This window comes from Clytia hemisphaerica, unplaced genomic scaffold (assembly GCF_902728285.1).
Source record: "Clytia hemisphaerica strain Z4C2 unplaced genomic scaffold, Clytia hemisphaerica genome assembly, whole genome shotgun sequence".
NCBI lineage: Eukaryota > Metazoa > Cnidaria > Hydrozoa > Leptothecata > Clytiidae > Clytia > Clytia hemisphaerica.
In genome coordinates, this window is record NW_027103726.1 from 1,610,315 (window position 1) to 1,631,563 (window position 21,249).

At 34.7% G+C, this 21,249-nt stretch overlaps 1 protein-coding gene across 1 annotated transcript; it reads left to right on the plus strand.

Annotated features, from left to right (window-relative positions):
- Positions 1 to 7,288: 7,288 nt before the first annotated feature.
- Positions 7,289 to 14,173, plus strand: LOC136804688 (uncharacterized). Its single transcript, XM_067061299.1, has 11 exons — positions 7,289 to 7,478; positions 7,846 to 7,914; positions 8,143 to 8,182; positions 8,370 to 8,485; positions 8,691 to 8,788; positions 9,034 to 9,225; positions 10,283 to 10,363; positions 10,866 to 10,912; positions 11,194 to 11,320; positions 11,913 to 12,035; positions 12,282 to 14,173. The coding sequence occupies exons 1-11, from the start codon at positions 7,358 to 7,360 to the stop codon at positions 13,530 to 13,532; spliced, it is 2,265 nt and encodes a 754-aa protein (XP_066917400.1). The 5' UTR covers positions 7,289 to 7,357; the 3' UTR covers positions 13,533 to 14,173.
- The last annotated feature ends 7,076 nt before the right edge of the window (positions 14,174 to 21,249 follow it).

The window sequence follows — 21,249 nt, forward strand, 5'->3', positions numbered from 1 at the left end:
TAGGGCCCCTTTTCAGACTCTAGAGATATGATAGGGTGCCAAATTTGTACTAATTTTCAAGATAATAACCCTGACTGGGTCGATTTTTGGTCATTTTAGACAATTTTTACAGTGAGAATATTAGAAATATTTGAATTTTTCGTCTATTTTTTAAGTCATTTTTGCCACTTTACAGATTTTTTTCGGTTGAATCATTTATCGTTCTGAAATGGTCTCAAATTTACCAAACATTCATATCTCACAGGGTCCAATTTTCAAACTCCAGCGCGGCACATCTCCGTCGGTCGTCAAGGTCGGTGCCCCCCTCCCCCGGAGCATACTTCTACCTTGTAATTTTTTGTTGTCCCCTGGTGTTGTTGAACACGTTCAGACTGAAATTTATACCTACTGTGAAAGTCTTTCAAAACTTATACTGCTTATATACTTATAAAATTTATGAAAATTTTGATTGGATTTTTGCCAATTTAAAAACAATCTACTTGGATTTGGAAGTAATTTTATGTAGGTATACTTTATAATATATTTATAGCAAAATTGGAGGTCAATATGAACAAATACATATAATTTTATGTTTTGTAAAAGCTGTTGCTTTTTTCAAAATATTCTTCTTTTTGGCTTCTATAAAAAAAAAAGTTTTCTTATGCCTGCAGTGGCCCCTGATCTAATATTTTTGATGTCGTTTTTCTAAAAAAATGTTCATCTTTTTCTTTTGAAAGAGATTTTTCCCCTTATATGAATATTTTTGTTTTGGAGTACCTATAGCTGGTAGGTACAGTTCAGTATATATTCTTTTCTTTCAGACAAACAAATCATACTTTTTGTGAATAGTTTTATTTAACTCCTTGTCTTGTTGTTGGTATCTTGTTTCAAGTACTTTCAAGTACTTTCATTTTTTTCAAAATAAAAAAGCTTCTAAATCAGGGGGGGGGGGTCAACATTTATAATACCAACCCATAGCCCAAAAACCTGACTTTTGACCTTTTGAGCTAAGTTAACACCACCACCCCAAAATTGGTATCGATACCAACTTGAAAATCATAATTTTCAGAAAAAGGGGGGACCCACCCCCTTATTTTGGTATCGATACCAACTTGAAAATCATAATTTTCAGAAAAAAGGGGGACCCACCCCCTTAATTTGGTATCGATACCAACATGACTTTTTGAATTTGACAAAATATCATGGGACCCACCCCCTAATTTAGTACCAATACCAATCTGACAAATTTGAGTTTAAAGCTGTTTAAAGGGAACTCACCCCCCCCCCCACACACAAACAGGGTATTAAGAGAAAATTCAAAAAAACTCATTTTTGAAATACTCTTTCTTCAACAGAACACAAAAAATGTCATATGCTAAAATAGAAAATGACTTAAAACTGACAATATAATAAAAACAAACCCAATGAAGCTAGCAAAATCAATCTGAATCAATATTATCTGAATATAATTGATGTGCAAAAACTAGGAGAAGCTATTATTAGAACATAATTTTTAGAAAGAACAGAATAGATTCACTCATTACCAAATGCTATCACAGAAAAAATGCTTTTGCTTCAGGCTTGATCAAAAATAAAACTTGAAAATATCGAAAAAGTCCAAAATAAACAAACTTCAAAGTCATTTAAACTTATTACTCATTTACAGTCATTATACTCAAAAGCTAAAACAAATCCAATTGAAACCTGTTTAGACTGATATGTACCCCGGGGTATTTTCTAGCTATAAGGGCAAAAATTAGGAAAGTTTTGCTGTCATTTTGATATGGATACCAACTTTCTGAATCATATTATTTAAAAAAGGGGTACCCACCCCCTATTTTGGTATCAATACCAACTGAGGATAACTCTTTTTTCTAAAAAAAGGGGGACCCACCCCCATCAATACCAACTTGACTTTTCAGACTTTTAAAGGAAAAAAAGACACCACCACCCGGCTATGGGTCTGGTATCTGGATGTTGACCCCCCCCCTGTCTAAATTGACTGATAGTCCATTGTACTCACCTTCTTTTATAATACATTAAAATCAAAAAATAATCAGGATGTGAGTTTGTTTTGATTTGAGTGAATTGAATTGTATATCCAAATGTTGCACAAGATGATAAAACACCTCTCATTTAACAAAATAAAAAACAAGTTTTAGTTTTTCAAGAGTCTCATTAAAAAAAAACATAATAATAAAGTATAAAAAGTACCGAGTTTTGTTTACTTTTTTATTCTAATCCGTGAGAGTGAGGGCGCTGTTTTGAGTGAGCACTCCGCCGCAGTAGAAAAAGCACTCCACCGTTTATTTAGTAAATAGCGCCATTTGGAACTAGTCGTTGTATTCAGTGAACATATATAGAAATAGATCCCATTGCAAGTTTTATCTGCAGCGAAATACAACGACGTGGTTTACTAGTCTACGTCTTCGTGGAATTTTTTAATGGCATGAAAACAGAATATGCTATGTCTTTAAGAACAAATTTCTAAAAGGCTTTTGTTGTTCGGTAAATATTTCTTTTTGGATTAAGAAATTCCATCTTTTATTGTTCTAATTATTATAAAATTTATTTATAAGATGCTTTGTTGTCTTTTTAATCTTTGTGTAAACTTGCATATGTTTTGCATATTTTCCAACTCAATCCAACCACGGCTTTTTCGTTCCTGTATTTTTGCATACAATTCAAGATGGCGGATGGAAAGGCGAAAAGGTCTATTATTACAATATGCATGATACAGTAATTATGCATGGCTCTGCTATCATTGTTTTTATGGCTAGACTACATAATTATTTGTTATTCAACAGGAGGACGTCCTTTTTTTGTTCAATTTTCACCAATTTTCAAGCCTATTAAAGGCTTCGGAGTAATGGCAGAGGGTATCCAAAGCGCTCCGAAGGGCTGTGGGGGCTGTAGAGGCCTCGGCTGGTCCCACTGGGGCTTGTACCCAAAGGAGGTCATTTTTCGCAATTTTTGCCGGTCTTTGACAACACTTTGAAGGACCCCCAACGGTGCAGATGTGTACCCTCAGTACCCTTCACATCCCCCTGACCAGTGGGCACCAATCGGACCCCCGGGACCTCGGCCGGGACCCCTAGGGGCCGTCCACGGTAGTACCCAAAGGAGGTCATTTTTTGTTGTCAAATTTTTTCGAACAGAGTTTTTCGTCGAATTTGTCGAACCTTTCTTGTTGTAAAACTTTATCGAACGGAGTTTTTTGTCGAATTTGTCGAACATATTCCTCGTTGTTGAATTTTTTCACAATTTTAGCGACTTTTGAAAAGTTCGATTAAAGAATTTAATTGAACTTAGTCCAGACGGTATATACTAATCGATAAATTCGATTATCGAAGTAATCGATAATGATCAAAGCAATCGAACAACCATTTATCGATTAACAATCGAATGTAGAGTATCAAAATTTAAAAAAAATTGTGAATATTGAATCACTTTCTTAACAACCCTTCGAAGACTTGATAACCGTTTGCGTACTTTGATTGTTATTGATTTATACTTTCGATAACTTTGAAAACTTCGATAACCAATACACCGTTTAACAGTGTTGACTGCGCACGCGTATGAACAATTTGCCATTGTTTTCATTTTGGCAACCACGGGAAACTTCACTCTCCCCCGTAAAAAATGGTAAGTAAACATTCAGTTCTCATAAGAAAACCCAGCAGAGAAATGGTAGGTAAAGAACTCCTTTTATTCATAACTCCTTTTCTTCTAGTTGAATTTTTGTGAAATTTTCAGGAGAGATACATAAAATTGTCATTATAAATATCATGTTCAAACATCTAAAAAATTCTCTTTAAAGGAAAGAAAAAAATGGCAATGTTTATTCTCTAACCTTTCACAGTACTAAAGTGAGCATTTTTGCCTACCGCCTCTACGATGGAGATGGCGAGACTATTAAACAGTGTATTGATTACTTCGATAACCAATTATACTAAGATAGCTATGGCGGTCATCGAAAAATTGTTCTACCTTAAGGGAAGAAATTTTCGCGGGAATTTTAATTTCGTGGTTGGTCAAATTATTTTTTTTCGCGGGAATTTAATTTCGTGGTTCATCGATTTTCAAAAAATTCGCGGGAATTTAATTTCGCAGCTGCAGGAAATTTTTTGCCAAAAGCGTTATTAAATAAGCAAAAAACCTGTTTTAAGGCTTGAAATAGTACGAATTTGGGGGAATGCATGAAATAAATTAAATTTCGCGGGAAGTTAATTTCACGGTTTGACGATTTTGTAAAATTTCGCGAGAACTTAATTTCGCAGTTTTAGGCAAAATCCGCGAAAACCGCAAAATTTTGTTCCCGCAAAAATTTCTTCCCTTAAGGTATTCGCGTCACCCGCCCACATCAGCGGAAAAAAATCTTGGAAAGGCGATTTAGTCTTTTAAAGTATATTATAGCTTTTTTCTCAGTTGCTCTGACGACCATCGAAAAATTGTTTTGCTCCCGTTACCACCCGCCCTTGCAACGCGAACAGAGCATTTTTTCGATGACCGCCTATATCTTTAAGAAAAACCAAAAAAAACTGACCTAAATCCAAAGCACAAAATGAAGCCCCGCCATAATTATTGATTGACCCCCTTATTTCCCAGCCATTTTCGCCGCCATTTTGTGTGCCTTTGCCTGGGTTTCCTCAAGTAACTAATATCGAGCATTCTGATTGGTCGGAGGAAACGAAAGTGTTTTTTTGCGCGTGAGTCACATGTTTAATTGGCCAAAGTAAACTTGGTTTCACATTATTTTGACGCACTGCTATGATACTGGAAACATATTTGACAAAATCAAAGGTTGGAAAGTACTCGAAGTACTCAATACAATCGAAGGTATTCAATATGATCGTAGGTAATCGAAAAGCAATCGAAATGATTGAACAAATCGAAAATGGTCAAAGAAAATGCCATAACTTCACCAAGTTTATCAATCATACTTTCTGTCATAACATGTCACAACAACTTTCACTGATAGCGCGCCCTTTTAACTTTTTTGTTTTCATTATAAATGACCTGACACCAATTGGAGAATTAGAGAACGCCTGCCGCCTAACCACCATTCGCCTGGTGGGATTAACAAATAACAAGTGTGTAACTTGCGGTGCAAATGATGTCAAAATGCTCCATCGTTTTGCCACTAATTTGGTCTTCTTCGTTCCAGACATGATCGCGTGTGATCCACTACAGATTTTTTCATATTTCGATTTAAAAGCCTACTCTATGCGAAAGAGAAATCGTGTATTTTTTAATACGCCATTCATTAACTCAAATCAAATGACTTTGGAGGTTCGGTGAAATGGTGGCCGAATTGCCGTCCCATGTTTTATCAGATAGTCTCAAGTTAGAGCAGTTGACAGTATTCAAAATTTTTAACCATTTGTAATAGTTTTATGAAAGATCGCCAACAATTTGAACCAACTTAATGCAAAGTTCCAATGATCAGAATTCACACTAGCATGCTGTTTCAGTATATAATCAACTATTTTTATTCCAGGCAATGCCAACCCAACCCTAGAAAACCAATTTTCGTGTTGCTAATGGAACCATCAAACTAATTTAAACGATCTGTTCAATCACCAAACCAAATTAAACAATTATCCAACTTTACCAGATAATATTCAGCTACAGTTCAATTACAGATTTCTGTTTGATTTAAGTTAGATTTTTAAAGTACAAGTGGTTCAGATCTAGCTTGGAAGATGGCTTAACCTTGTCAGATTAGTAAAAGAACAGTAGAAAAGCTCGTCATTAAAATTGTGTGCTGCAAAAATGGAAGTTTGATAATTTTTTCCAATTGATAGACGTAATCCTGCCTAGATTCTTGAGTTTCTTGAGATCTTGAGTATCAATTTCCTCATCAGTTGTGATCAATCAATCATCTTAGAGTTAATCAAAGAAGACTTGATCAATTGATAGGTAAATTATCCAAATTTGATCAGTTTTGTAATGGAACAGTTTGATTGACATCACCTCGTAAATTGTACAAACTACAGACCAGACTATACTAAGAGAAAATCACAAAAGAATATAAAACCTTCCTCTTTTTTATAAGAATGAAGCCTTCAGATATATCTTTTCAGGCTTCAAGCATAAAATTTGCTAAAAGGGGCTGTTTACACTAGAGGTGCGCAGAATATGCTTTGAGAAATAAAAGTACTTTTTTTTGAGTGTCTTGAATAGTTTTTGGAGCTTGGCCTGGAAATTGGAAGAAAAGGATGAGTTTTCTAATAATTATTTCTAAAAATAATTCTGCAAGCAGTTGATTCCTCTAACATCCTTAACATTCCTCAAACACCTTTCACAAATTTTCTTCTAGCCACAAGTTTCTTACTCTGAGAGTGGTCGAGTACAGGGTGATTAAAAAAAACTACACCCTTTGATAGATTTTTTGACTTCACTTTATTTCTACTATTTATTGTATCGCAGTAATGTAGTGATCATCATTCTTGACTTCCGTGCTGAAGGTCAGGGTTCGATTCCCACCCGGTGCTACGATTCACTTGTCAAGTGAATGTACCTTGGCCCGGGTCAACCCATACCATGTGAGGGGAATAGGGTTCCATCACTCTGATACAAGAGTATGGGGAGATATGCTGGGCATTGAATGTGGTGTGGTGATGGTACTCATAATGTTAAGTACCTGCGAGAACGCAAAGGTTCTCCCATACTGTGTGAGTATCATCATCGATACAGCACGGCTTCGATGTTTTCAAGCACAGAGTACAATGTCTGGTAAGCTCTGTAATTTCCCTATCTAGGTGTAGGAAACTATCCTGAGTGAAGTTTGAATAGGTATCTGTTTTACATCAATGTAAACTTTAGCCTTTTTTCATTTTGGCCAAAAATCAGGGCTTTTTCTGGACTTAGTTTTAAGTAATTCAAAGATCTCTAGTCTTACAGTATTCCTCTGCATCTTTGCATTCTTTCGGGGCATTTTGGGGAACTCTAGAAACACACTTGATGCTAGGTAAAGAGAGCATTTTTATGCAAATTGTAGTCAGAAAGAAATGGTTTATTCATTTAGGAAAACCATCCTTCTTCAAACTTCCATAGAAATATTTCATTGATTTATAAGCCTCAAATCTTACATAAAGGCTCTTTTAGTAGATTTTGAGTGTTGAAGATTTCATGGGGATATAATGAGCATAAAAAAGTTACATAAGAAATCTAGGGGTGAGGTTTTCTTTCATCACCATGTAGTAAGAATTTATGAGGCGCAATATAAAATTCAAAATCTCATTTTTAAGAATCTTTCAACTTGAAATTCTAAAAATTACTAGAATATCTATTTATTTTCTTTTTCAGAATTCACATTTTAATAAAAAGAAATAATAAATACACGACTTTGGTAATTATCTGATTATAATTATTGATGGAGAGTTTCATTGGCAAGCAGCTACAGCTTGACTATGAAGAAGATGATGGATTCATTACTTACAAAGGCACAGTCAAAAATGTAGATACAAGACAAAAGAAACTTATCATCAAAAATGGTAAAAGTTACTAGTATAATAATAGGCTTCTTGTTAAAGTTTGCAGTATAACTTTGTATTTTTAAAACACTAATTTCAACAGTCTCAGAAAAATGAAATTCAGCTAGTTAAAAGTTTCTCTTTCAGTTAGGAACTAACAAAAGTTACAATTAATTAGGTTAGGAATAATAAAACTGTGTGAGAAAATCCTCGCAAAAACTTATTCAATAATGTTTCTTTCCATCATTGATTTTCAGTTAAGTTTGCAATCTGTTGACCAATATGCTTAAAGAAAATAAACTTTAGACAGAGATGCAGACTGTAATAAACTTTCAAGCCAGACTTTTTCAATTTCAATCAAATCTAATAACTATCATAATTTTTTCAGTGTTTGACATCACCAATGATAAAAAGCTTCGAAACGAAAAACATTGCTTTGGTGAAAAGATAAAAGATTGTAAGTATAGTAATAAATTATCAAAAGCTTCCATCCATGTTCACAAATTCACCGTTCATGTCTTGAACTTTGTTTGAACCCTTTTCTGTTGATTAATAGATTAACATTTGAATACGATTTTATTATAAAATTGACTTCTAATACCAAAGGATATAGAGAAACCTTATTGTAAGTTCTAAATTTGCTATGGTTATCTAAGTATTTTTTTTGATGGTTTTACTTTTATAGTAAAAATATTACAAGATGCTCCGCTAGATAAAGAATCAAGGTATATCAAAATTTGATAAATTTTTATTTCATTGACCATTTTGATGATATGTACATTATGATTAGATGATATTGAGATAAGCAGTGATTAATATGGATAAAATGTGGAAAGTGTTTTTTTAAGTCTGGGTGCCTTTTAAAACCTTACGTCCTTGCTTGTATCAGGCTGACTATTATTTTCTTTTTAGACCTATTACCAGTGACGTCAAATATGAAAAGAAGAACCAGAATTCAACGCTTTATATGGACACAGCAGATGAAGGGACGTCACTCTTTCAAATGGATCATCTTCAACCCTCAAACTGTAAGATCGGTTATATAGTTTTTGGAATTATGAATCTAATAAAGCTACTTTTTGATCCCACACATATTCTCCCCTCTTAATGTTATCTCAAGCTTCAATGCCCCTAATATGATTGCTAATAATTCTCGAAAACAAAATTTTATCTGATTTTACCACTCTTGATATTGATATGTTAACCATTTTAATTTGTTTCTGAAATATTCAGATATCAATGGGATTGACTCAAACTTTTCTGATTTGTCATTGAATGAACCTCCAAAAGTCATTCTGATTGATAAGATTGACTCTTCATTTTACCAAGCAGTAAGTAATGTATTGAGCTTAATCGATTTATTATAAAGGATTGTGTTTTGAGCCCTTTTTTAATCAGTGAAAATCTCCAACTAAGAGTGTGTAAGGAGCTGGGATTCTGGCCAGGATCCCAGGCATGGGTACTGGATCCAAGGAATCTTATTGGGTCTGCTTTTTCTTGAAATTGTTTTGTTTGCAGATTTTCATGTTTTGAATGAAAATTTAACTGTTTGATATTTTTGTTTTTATTTAATTAGCATACAATGATATGCAACCAGAAGAACATATCTATGTTGGTGGACGGACCAAAAATTAATCGATTTGGTGACATCTCCTTACTAACCATCGGAACAAGACACATGGTCTATCTGTTTGACATTGAATCCCTGGGAAATGATGCCTTCCAAAAAGGATTATTATCAGTCATTGAAAATCCGAATATTTTAAAGGTAGGCTGGGTTATGTAAGGCTATATCTTAATTTGCTATTAAAGTGAAGGGTTTGAAAAGTTTGCATCACCGTTCCTTATACAATTTTAGTGCAATATATTATAAACCCTCTTAACCCGTCGAGCATCTTCCTATTTTTTTACTAGGAGAGCCCCCCCCCCCCCTTTGAAATCTCAAGATAGACAAGTGCTATGACCTTGAAATTTTGTGAAAGACCAGTGATAGATATGTCAACGGTTTCTGTTACTAATCTCTAACTGACAAATCAGCCTTCAAGAAAATTGTTTAGTCAAATCGAACGAGTCAATCAGTCAATACATGATTTTGGTCAATCTTACATTCTGGTCTGTTAAATACCAACCAGATAAGTGGCCGAACCAAAATTTTGTCAATTATCTTCAACTATACATATCCTATCACTGGTCTTTCACAAAATTTCAAGGCCTATAGCACTTGTCTATCTTGAGATTTCAAGGGGGGATCAAAAAGTATGCAGACCGCTCCCTTTTTACCTAAAAAGCTCAATTTGAGTATAACCACTCGTCCGATTTGCTCGAAATTTCGACTGCAAGCTTTTATGATCAATACCTAACACTTGTCAAAATTTTAAGTCAAAAGCATTTTCCGATCATTACATATAGAATTCTAGGGCTGTTTAGGCAAAAAGGGCAATTTTGGGCCGGTCTGTAAAATACACGATACCAACAGGTAGTGAAAAAATTACCATCTGCACCAATAAGTACATGTCACATGATGTGGCCTAACAAATTTGAGCAAAAAAAATTAAAGTGAAAAAAAATTAAAAGGGGGTCCTATTTTCTTAAAGCATCACCAATGATGCTGAAATTTTCAACAAAGATGCCAATTCATATTTGGGGCACACTTACAAAATTTCAAGTCAATTGGATAAAATAATTCAAAAGTGATAAAAAAAATTCGTTTTGGGGTGGGGGCCTCATGCCCTCCCCCAAGATGCTCGAAGGGTCAACACTTGATTGGAAAGAAAGTAGAAACTGTAATACAATAACTCGCCTGTATATATTCTCTTTTCCCCAAGATTTGTCACGATGTTCGAATGGTAAGCGATTGTCTTCAAGGCAGATACCATATTCATCCAGTGAACATATTTGACACACAGGTAAGAATTTATGAAACATTTTTAATCTTCAAAGTCAATAGGAAGAACATGATTTAGAAAAGCCCTGGAAAACATGCTACGGAAAACCAAGAACATCCTACAGAAAACCAGACAGAAACTCAGGGATTTTCCTTTCAAATTGTCTTTAACTTGATTTCGATATCCTAAGTTCTCTGTATAACAGAAAGGCTTGTATGGATCTGTTTTACTTGACTTATAAAAGTTTCTTCCTTTGGGGCCAACCATGTGACTCCTCAGATCCATTTAAAGTCATTTGTATTGTAATCTCTATAATGTTTTGTAAACATGGTGTTGAAAAGTTTCAACAATTTCGAAATCAGTTATGGATTTCATTCAGGGAAAATATTTTGTTTTAAAACTCGGGGAAACTCGGGGAGAAGCTGCATTTCTTAATTTCTGCCTGAACCATAAAGAAGTACGAATTGTTATTTGTAGGGCTCGTAAAACGTAAATTTTCTTTCTATCGTTCTTGTATTTTTAGGTTGCTGATGCTTTTGTACATAAAAATGAAAATGGTACTTTCCCTGAGTATGTCATTATTGATAAGTCTAAATTCTACGAAATAAATTTATTCTCTGCAATTTTCTTTCTACAATAGAATGAAAGACTGTTTTTCATGCAAACGTGAAATCAAATACACGCCTTACCATCGTTACGTCATTTTTCAAACGTGTCAAAATAATTAAGCTGACAAGGGTGTGATTGGTCAGGATTGGCTCTTCGGAAAGGCTCGACTATCAACTATCATTAATGTCTTTTTATTGAGGTATTTGGCTCAAATTTTACTTCGGGTTTCTCCTACCTTTCAGGAAAGTATCATCATTATCAGAGTGTGTCAAAAAACATTTGCCAATTGAAGATTTAGGATTTGACAACAAATCATTAAACTTAAGGGACAGACCAATAAGCATGGAAACCCAGAGACACATTGCTTTGGTAAGTATAATGAGCTTTTCCAGAAAAGAATTTTACCCCCACTGTTGAGGATATTATTCTTCGAAGTATCGAACCCCCTGGATATCCTACTTTATTATTACCCCTGGATATCGTATTTTTTACTTGAAAAGACACTTTACCTCCTGGATATCCGCTCCCTTGTAGATATTTAACCCCCTGCCTGGATATCCACTTTTGAACAAAAATCGTTTAACCCCCTGGATATCCGATATTCTCAACAGGGGGCACGGACTATTTTTTTAAAGGCCAATGTTGGTTTACCGACTTTGACAGAATTTTTTGATACTTGATAAGTATAAATTAAACCCACGACCTATTGCACTGTAATCGGATGCCCTATCATTGCACTATGTGGTGCTACACGACTGCGATCTTACATTAGCCAGCCTTCATACGTTGAACCTCTTAAATCTCGAATGTTTCTGTAACTCGCAAGTTTTTATGGTCCACGGAGATTTTTGATTTAACTAATTGACTAAATTTGTCCAAAAAAGCCATCCCTGTCTTCTTCTCCAAGTCTCTGTCACTTTGCTTAAAAATAAAACCAAAATTCATACTATTTATCTTTCAGAGAGCAATGTATCTTCGTGAATTGAGAACAATCATGATGGAGAAATTACTAGCAGATTACTTGTATGGCGTTGACATTTACTTGAAAACAATTCGACAAGAACCTGACCATGGCTTGAAGTTTGTAAGATTAAATTCTCTTTCTAATTAACAGCCCGGCATTCTGCTCTCACAGGGTTTTAGTGAGTTCATTTGACAAGTCTTGGCTTTTGATCACTGAAGATGAAGCTAGCAGATTAGATGAATCTTTTGAGATATTTATTCCATTTTAAGGTTTTTGTCTTGCTTTAGTAACCCGTTATGGCCATCTAAGTAGCCGAAGTAGAGTTTTATATACATTCACTGCTGTCAAAAACTTTACTCTTTTTAGGTAAATACAAATAAGTTGCCTCGTGAAATGATAAAACAGTTTTCGAATAAAACAACAGACAATCACCACCGAGGGAAATTTCAAACTTCCAGAAGGAAAAACAACAACAGGAACATTGAAGATGAATTAGAAGACGAGACATTTAATGACTTTGTAGTACAACAATCGAATCGAAGCGCTTGGGACGCGGGTGAAACTTTCTCACAACAATACCAAGAAAAACATGGTGAAATCGTAGAAAGCATGGGTGATAAGTTTACACTCTTGAACCATGATAAACCAATATTACGTCAATCTAACAGTCCAAACCTTTCAGATTCCCAGAGATCTGATAAAGAATCAACTCCACTCGACATCAAAGGAAAGCCTCATTCGAAATCATCTAACAAAGGATCAGACTCGGATACAAGTGTCGGCTCAAAGCGTCAAAAATCACATGTTCGCCAGTTTAAGACACGCGAACAGAATTTTGACGATTACCAGTTCTCAACGACTTCAGATTCAGATTGCGATCCATTTTTGGTGACGTCTGGTGATCGTGAGGAATATGATTTGGCACAGATCGAAGAACTCATGAAAATGGAAATGAACAAAGTCAATAATAAGCCTCATACTAGCAAGAAACAAAAAAATCAAACATTTAATTCGAACAAAGAACAACCTTCCAAAGGAGCTCCACATATATCAAATGCTGGTAAACGAATGATCATGAGGGGTCTTGGTGCCGAGAAAACTACCAATAATAAATCATTAAAACCTCCGAATCAGCAATTAACAAGAGATTCTTACTATTCTTCTTCGCCGGCATCTTCAGTTGATCCAAACGAGTATCCATCTCTACAAGAAGCTGCCAAAACATCATCCAAGACTTCACCAGGCGATAGACAATCAAAATCAAAATTCAACAATGATCAGTCTGGTCATCATTCTCCTTATACCAATGGAGTAGTTTCTCCTAGTTTCAATGGATCTGGTAATTCACAAAATGACTCTTTTTCTAGTCCAATTAAGCCTAGAGGGCGTGGTCAAATTCTGAGATCTTTGACAGAGAATCAAACGAACAAGAATCGACCACCACCTGGATTTGTTGAAATTGGTGCTCCACGACAGATCCGAGAAATGAAGACTTCCTATGACTTTCCTTCCGATGACGAACTTTTAGATACTCCTCATGTTTTGAAAGCTGTTGAAGGAACTGTCATTACTGGAGAGAATGTAAGCGTCTTGAAAAAGAAATATACAAGTCATTGATCTGATGTTGGTGGCGACTTTGAAATGTATGATTCTACTTGTTGATTGATGTCGGAGTCTTTTCAAGATTCGCAAGTACATCTGGAAAGGTTTATCTGGAAGGTCCTTGCTTTCTTTTGTTGAAAATTATGGAAATACTGGGACGGTTAAAAGAAATCATTGACAATGTTTCTTGATCTTCATGAGCAGTATTTGTTTGGAAACACTTGCTCAGCTTCCAAGAAGTTCCCTCTTTTATAAACAAAACAAAATGTTGCATAAACTTTTGAAATTTGTTGCTGTTTGGTGTGTTGTGTTTACTGCAATTCCGCCATAAAAACAAAGGTCAAAAAAGGTTGATTGATATTTTGGGCTAAAAAGTGTTTGAAAAATGGCAAAAGTGGTTTGGATTTACCATTAATTTCTTCGTAAGCTTATTTCTAGATAGCTTTTGTTTTCTGATCCTGTGTCATGCTTCTATTTTCTCTTTCTATCTACATTTAGTTCCCAGTCTTTTGGCTTTAGAAGGACACAGTAGCTGGTTTCACATGACATAGTTATTTTTCTTTGAAAAACGGAACTCACCCTTTCTTCTTTTCTATTCTTAAAAACCAAATTTAATTTTTCATATTTTAGTTCATGATTTTAAAATTGTTTGTTTTCATTTTAACCTAAAAAAGTTGTGTTTGTTAAGTATATGTTGCACTAATCTTTGTAAGAGGTTTTATGATGCAGTATTTTTATGGTCGATATTTTAAACATGTCCAAATAAAGCACTTTTATTATAAAAGAGAGCCATCGAACTCATGTTACTTTCCATACACCTTTTCGACCGTAGTCGCCGTATGAACAGGTGCGTGTCATTTAGTTACTTATTATCCTACTAAACTAGATCCAGTCTTCTTTTAAAACCTTTTTCTTTTGTAAAAAAGACTGATACAATACAAGTATAGGGTGATAAACACACAAAAAGTGCCCGCGCGGCAGTTGGCGGCTACGGTTAAAAAGTTATATTAACACAACAATGTTTTAGACTTCCTCCTCACAAAATGGTAGCTTAGGTAAACGTTTTCTAAAACAGTCAAATTCTTAAAAGTCACGAACGAATCAGCTAAAAAAGGTATCAGTGTAATAGCAAACTATTCATGGACAGTTTATTATAAAAAGGAAGACATTACAAACATATAATGATAACCATTTTCGCGAAATTGTTTCAAAAAACATTTTAGCTGATTCATTCGAATGTTTTAAAAATAGTTTTTTTCCTCCCACAGAAAGACTTCCTTTTGCTCAAGGAAGATGTGCACTCTGCAAAAAGACATTATCTTATTCAAAATTAGAAAGGAAAATTTCTATAATTTTGCTCTCGGAAGCCAAATTTACTGTTAAATGTCCTTGTTAATCCCTTATGCATGCATGCCATCGAAACCCACGCCTCATTAGTGCCTTTATAGGGTTTAATTAATAAAAAGATTGCTTAATTGGTCTTTTCCTGAATTTTCTAATTGGATGAAACTTTTCGATTTTTTTCCATGAAACTGTATTTTTTTCACATTGCCAGACCAATTATAAAGTTCTCTCTAGAAACTTAAGTCCACGTGCGATTTTTCTGATTAAAATTAAGATCGTTTTCTAGTGCAAGTCATGTAACTCTTTTCAGGTCGTGTAAAAAAATTCACGATTTAAGATTTATCTCAGTTGAAATCAAATGGAATCTATGTTATTCGCATGAATCGCCAATTTTGAAATGCATCATTGCTAAGATTAAGCCTAACCAAGATACCCTCTTTTTGCTACCCTATTTTGCTCCTCACTTTCGTTTTCCCTCAAGGCCACCGAAGGTTATACTTTAGAAATTTTAAATTTCTTGAAATTCCGTTCTCCATGCTTTGTCTCGTAGTAAGCTGAGAAATTACCCGATTTACAAGTCTCTCATTTTACACCTTTGTTTGATTTCAATTATGAGTACTTCATTTGATGAAACCCTTTTGATTTGATCTAGATTCCCGCTATTAATTTTGTTCTTAAATTCTTTTATTCTTAGCACAAAAATAGAACAATCAAAAATTTAAAGTTGATAAATATTTTCAAATGGATGATTGAGGATAGGAATATTAAATTCGGAGAGATTTTGATGAATTTGGGTTTGAGTCCAAGGATATTTATCAGCTGATGACGTCATTTGTTTGCAGTCACGTGGTTCTTTGAAATTGAACGGAAGATATATTGGCACAACAGGAGAAAGATGATTTGAAAGTACTTCTAGGTGAGTTAACATATTTGACAAACTTATCATATAATTCTTTCTAAACTTGATGGGTCAAAGAAAATATCAATAAGCTTGAAAAACTGTTCAAATATTGGTAGAAAGAAAATTTTCCTTTCGAAAATTATTACTAATCTTGAAAAAAAAAATGTTTTGATGGTCTGATTGACTTGTCTGATGGGTTAATATTGTTTGATACAGGAAGATCTACTATGATAGTTTACTGGACAACTGTGACGTTATATGGTGCTTAACATTTCCAAGCATAATAATAACGGCGTAAATATCTTTCTAATTTCATCCACTAATTCACATTCATTCACTGTTTTTTTTGTGTACAATGTGTTCCAAAAAAGCGGAAAAAATAGTCTTTATATGAAGTAAAATCCTCAGCTCATTATCTAACTACGCTTACATCAATTGAAATAAGATAACAATTATCTTTTAAATCAATAGATATTCAATTCAGATGATTGAATAGGTTTTTGGGATTGAAATATTAAGTATATAAGTCATAAAATTTAGCATGAATCATGAGGTATTTGCTTTATATAAGTATTGTCCTTAACAACTTGGCATAACTTATGCGGATTTTACTTTCTATAAGAATTTATCCGTTTTTTTTCTGGACAAGCTGTATACAAAAGCAAAACAATAATTTGAATCAGATTTTTGAAGTGGACTTTTTCCCTAATTGGCTAGAATTTATCACCTCGAATTAGATTTCAAGGTTCATAAAGCTAACAAAAAGTCAATTAGATTATTTGTTCCCGAAGTTTATGACTTTTGGGAAGAAATACTTTTATAGAAAGATATACCTGGGTCTTGTTGTATTCTATAATTTGCAATATTCTTTTCTCCTTAAAGATATTCTTTTTACATGATAGGGATGTCTCTTTGCTGACAAAGCATACTTGTTTTTTCTTTTGTTTAAAAATGCTGAGTAAGCAGATAGTAGGATAAAATTTTAAATGGTTTCCTTTATTTGTTTTGAAATTGAAATGAAATCTTACTAGCACGTATCTTTATAGTATCAGTAATTACCCTGAAGTGAAGGTCAACTTGTCTCGACTAAATGTTTTCAAGCTATCACTTTTAAAATTGATAAAAATGACTATTATTCCAATTATAATTGAATTTGGAGATGAGATCTCTGTCCAACTCTAAACGAATTTAAATTTGTGTCACTAATACGACGAGAGACATATTAAAGACTCAGAGATAAACTCTAGTCTTGTTTGCATGTCGCTGTCATCTTTCTAAGAATTTCATTTAAAGTTACGTTTCCTAAATACAGCTTTCAGCAGGTATTTGTTTTCATGTTTTTGCGGTATGAATCATCTTCAAGCGGGATTCCACTCCTTTTCCTCTCTCGGCATTTATTGAATACACGCTAAGGTCACTTAATAAAAAGCATGGTAACTTAACATTTGCGTTTTTCACAAGTTTTGGCCTGCCTTTTTGGTGAAAGTTATTGTCTTCGAAAATTTTTTTCTGGGGCTATTCTCGAAAGCTTATGATCGCAAAAAAATGATGACAATGAAATCAAATGTAAGAGTTTAGCCTGTCAAAGCCTTATAAGCCATAAGACAAAAGTTTCAATCCAATTCTAGAAGTATTTGTCTCATTTAAAGCCATTTTTCTTTCAATTTGATGTCTTAATTCGCGGAAGTTTATGTTGGCGAAATAGATTTTTCCTTGAATTTCCACGAAAGTTTATGTCGTAAATTTTGCGATTTTTCAGCGAAGTACGCCTAAAGTATGTCGATTTAGATATGTAGTGTAGAAAGGGATCAATGTTAGTTTTTGTTTATGTGAAACTTTTTCACCACTACCTATTCCAAATTAACGCCCCTTCTAGAGGGGAGGCGTTCAATCGGAGAAGGCGATTATTAATATTTCCTTTTAGAAGGTGCGCTCATTCAAGGGAGGCATTTATTCGAAGTAACATGGTATATTATTTTCTGTATTACATGCGATACGAAGCTCCACCATGAAAGGAAGTTATCCAAGGTTATCAAAATTGCGGTCGTCTACTCTTAAAGCCACTTGAGTTGATTTGAATACAGAGTTGAGTCAATTTCTTTGCCGAATTAATGTCACCTAGTAATGAGGAGGAAACTTACCGGACGATTAGTGCATTAGTAATGATACATTTAATTATTTGGTTCTATGCACCAGGAAGTGTAATACCGTACCTATAACAATCCAATAGTTCCCCTAACAATCCAAAAGCGCCAAAATCGCAAAAATTCGGATATTGTTACAGTGAAGCCCTTTTTTGACGCTTTTGGATTGTTTGGGGAACTATTAGATTGTTTTAGGTAAGTAGGTATTATGATAAATACTATATTTTCAACTTCTTTTACCTAGTTCTCAATTCATATTATCAATGCAGTTTTATAAGCAGAATGGAGCGATTACCAACTGGGTTTATTTATTAAGGCGCCAGCGCCATAAACCATGGATCCGGGGTACGGAATACCTGCTCTTTTCAATGTTCCTTTCAGTAAGCCTGCAACCGCAGTCGGAGGCGACCCAAGGCTCCTCTTTCGATAGCTAGCTACCCGGAGGTAAGGGAGGGTGCCAATCTTTCTCCCTGGATTTTTCCACTTACTCTTGATCCTTCTCTTAATTGCCGAGCATATCAAGCAGAGAGGCATCAACTACTATTTTGGGAATCTTTGGTACCACAACCTTGCGAACTGTCGCCAGATGCTCTATACCTCTGTACTACGGTCGCTTAATAGTTTCATAAATAGCCGAGCTGGCTGCCCGTGGACCCCGCGAAAACTATTGAAATAAGGACCAAAAATCCTAAAGTTTATCTCTCATTATGCAGACACTTTATTAAGTGGAAATGTAATGATCATAATTGTTTATTTATCAACAACTACCTGATATTAGAATTGAGAATCAAGACGGATCATTGGATCATCGTAAATCCGTCTGTACCTTTTATTTCTTCGAAAATGTCTCTTATAATGAACGGTCTGTCTCCAGTGAAATTGGTCACTCAATATAATTGCAATTTGTTGCAATATGTACTTGGTACCTATGGCACCTTGATAGCTTTGTGCATCTTTTTTTGGTTTCCATCATAACACCATGATGATATCTTTAATAACTTCACATTGAACGATTATCTTTTGAGGTTTTCTATAGTTGTCTTAAATTACTGTTTGACGTCAGGATTTAGCTCTGAAATCTTCTTGCATGATAAGATACTTCCTTATATCAATGTAGAAACGTCTACATTCTGAGAATAATTTTTTGGATTTTAGTGCAAAATTGTACTGCTTTGCTTTTTATTATGTGTCTGGTTTGGACGTGATAAGATGAAATTAGCTATGTATTACGATAGTTTCATACCATCCTTCTTTTCTCTCTGGTTGAATTGTATTTTTTTTTAAGTAAGCTGTATACTACAACGCCGGTTAAAAATTCTCAAACATTGGAAATTTTGCCTTCATATTCCATATGTAACCTTTCTTTAGTTTGGTGTTTCTACTTTATAGCTTGGTCTACTGTACATAGATTGTATGTCTGCAACGGTTATGACTAATTCTTAGCTGAGCGCAAGCGTTGAATTTACAAAAGTATGCATTCGATCAATGCAAATCATTCTAAATGATACAATGGAGATTGTGAAGGATAAAGGGTCGGACTTTCCTAGGTCTAGTTCAGAAGGATGGTTGATTTTTTATTTGCACCCGATGCAGAAATTTTCATCCGACACGCTAAAGCTCTGAAGGTCGGGAAAATTTTCAACATCTGGAAGGTTTAGTTCACGGAATTCTGCAAGAGCGCGTCAATGATTTTGCCATGGGAGGTCTGTTTACCAGCACTCGTTTTCGGAGATTGGCGGATCCAACCGAAATATTTTTAGATTTACGCACAAGCGTAGTTGAACCCGACTGGTGATGCGACACGTCAAAGACCGACTATCATTCCTCTCCGATGGGAAATTGACCCGCTCCTTTAGAGCTTTAGCGTGGGCGGCCGCCAATCCGCCATCGGAATATCAGATATGTTGATCTTTTCTGCCTTGCCTTCTCTCATTCTTAAAGGAAGTGGACTGTCAACGCGATACCTTAGTCTTAGACTCGATTGTTTTACATAAGAAATTTGATAATAATGTAGAAACAATAGTTTTTCAAAAAGGCCATCGAGTTGATAATGATAACGTCATCTCAACCGTGGGAAATTCCTCTTCAAAAATTATCAAGCCGCGTAGAAGAGTGGTGTTGTGTCTTTTGTGAGGGTTTTGTCATTAGTTTTGTGCTTTATATCTTATGACAAAAAATCAACAACGAGATATCGAGAATTATCCACGCCGTGGGAAGTCTTTTTTTGCAACATCGATGTTTTGAACCGCGGCGTGCATTGTATTTTTCCCTGCTGTTTAAATTTTCGGTTCGTGATAGTCTATTTACTTCGACGACTTTTTGTTCCTATTTTCTCAGCTTAATTTCATCTTCGTTTTGCACCACATCCGACGGTTGGTTTAATCTATTTTCCTCTTTTGTCTTGCATTGCTATTGGTCAGTAAAAAAATTTACTGTCCATATAGTGCCATAGAATATAGAGGGGTCCAGGCAGCTCCTAGTATTTTTCAAGGGGTGACTAAGGAAAATTGCCTACCTTCTCAAAGAAAATATCGTATAAATGTTGCATGCAAATTCTCAATAAATTTATTACGCCTCAGGCAAAAATCTTTTTTAAGAGGGGTCAAAACCTTACCCACATAAATTTTTAACTTACTTTAAAATATTTGCACCTATCGGCTCTGCCCCCAGTTCTATAACTCAGCACTCAGTCCCCCCCTAGCAAGCTAGCCCTCAGTATTTCTTAAAAAATACAGCCTTCAATCAAGCAAAATTGGTTAAGCCCCCCTTCCTAAGCTCAGGGGCGGATGCATTCTATGAGTGCACTGTTCATTTTCCAGGGATTGCTATTACGACGTTTTCTAAGGTTTCGAGGTATACTTATATAAAATGTGGTTTATTTTCTATCAATCTCGTTATAAGGTTTAATCTAATCTTGCAAACTTTCCTATTCTATACCATATAATATGGAGAAGAAATGAGACATGTTGAAGCATTTTGAACATGCAGCTTTTGATAAATACATTACTATCAATATCCTGAGTAACTATTATGTTTTTATGGGCGATGAATAGTTTTGAAAGGTTAATACCTAAAGTACGAAGATGAATGATAATTTTAAGTTGGGTAGACATCATTGAGTTGGGTTTTAAATTGCATTTAGTTGTTGTTAATTTTTTTTGGGTATTGGCCCAGGCACATAGCATTTAATCGTCTAATACACCTTTTCGACCGTAGTTGCGCGGTCAGGCGCATGCCACTTTATTATTTAATTTACCAACCTAAACTCGATACAATCTTTTTTACACTTACACTTTTCTATTGTCTTTAGGCGAGAAAACAAACTGGGACAGTTTTAGGGTAG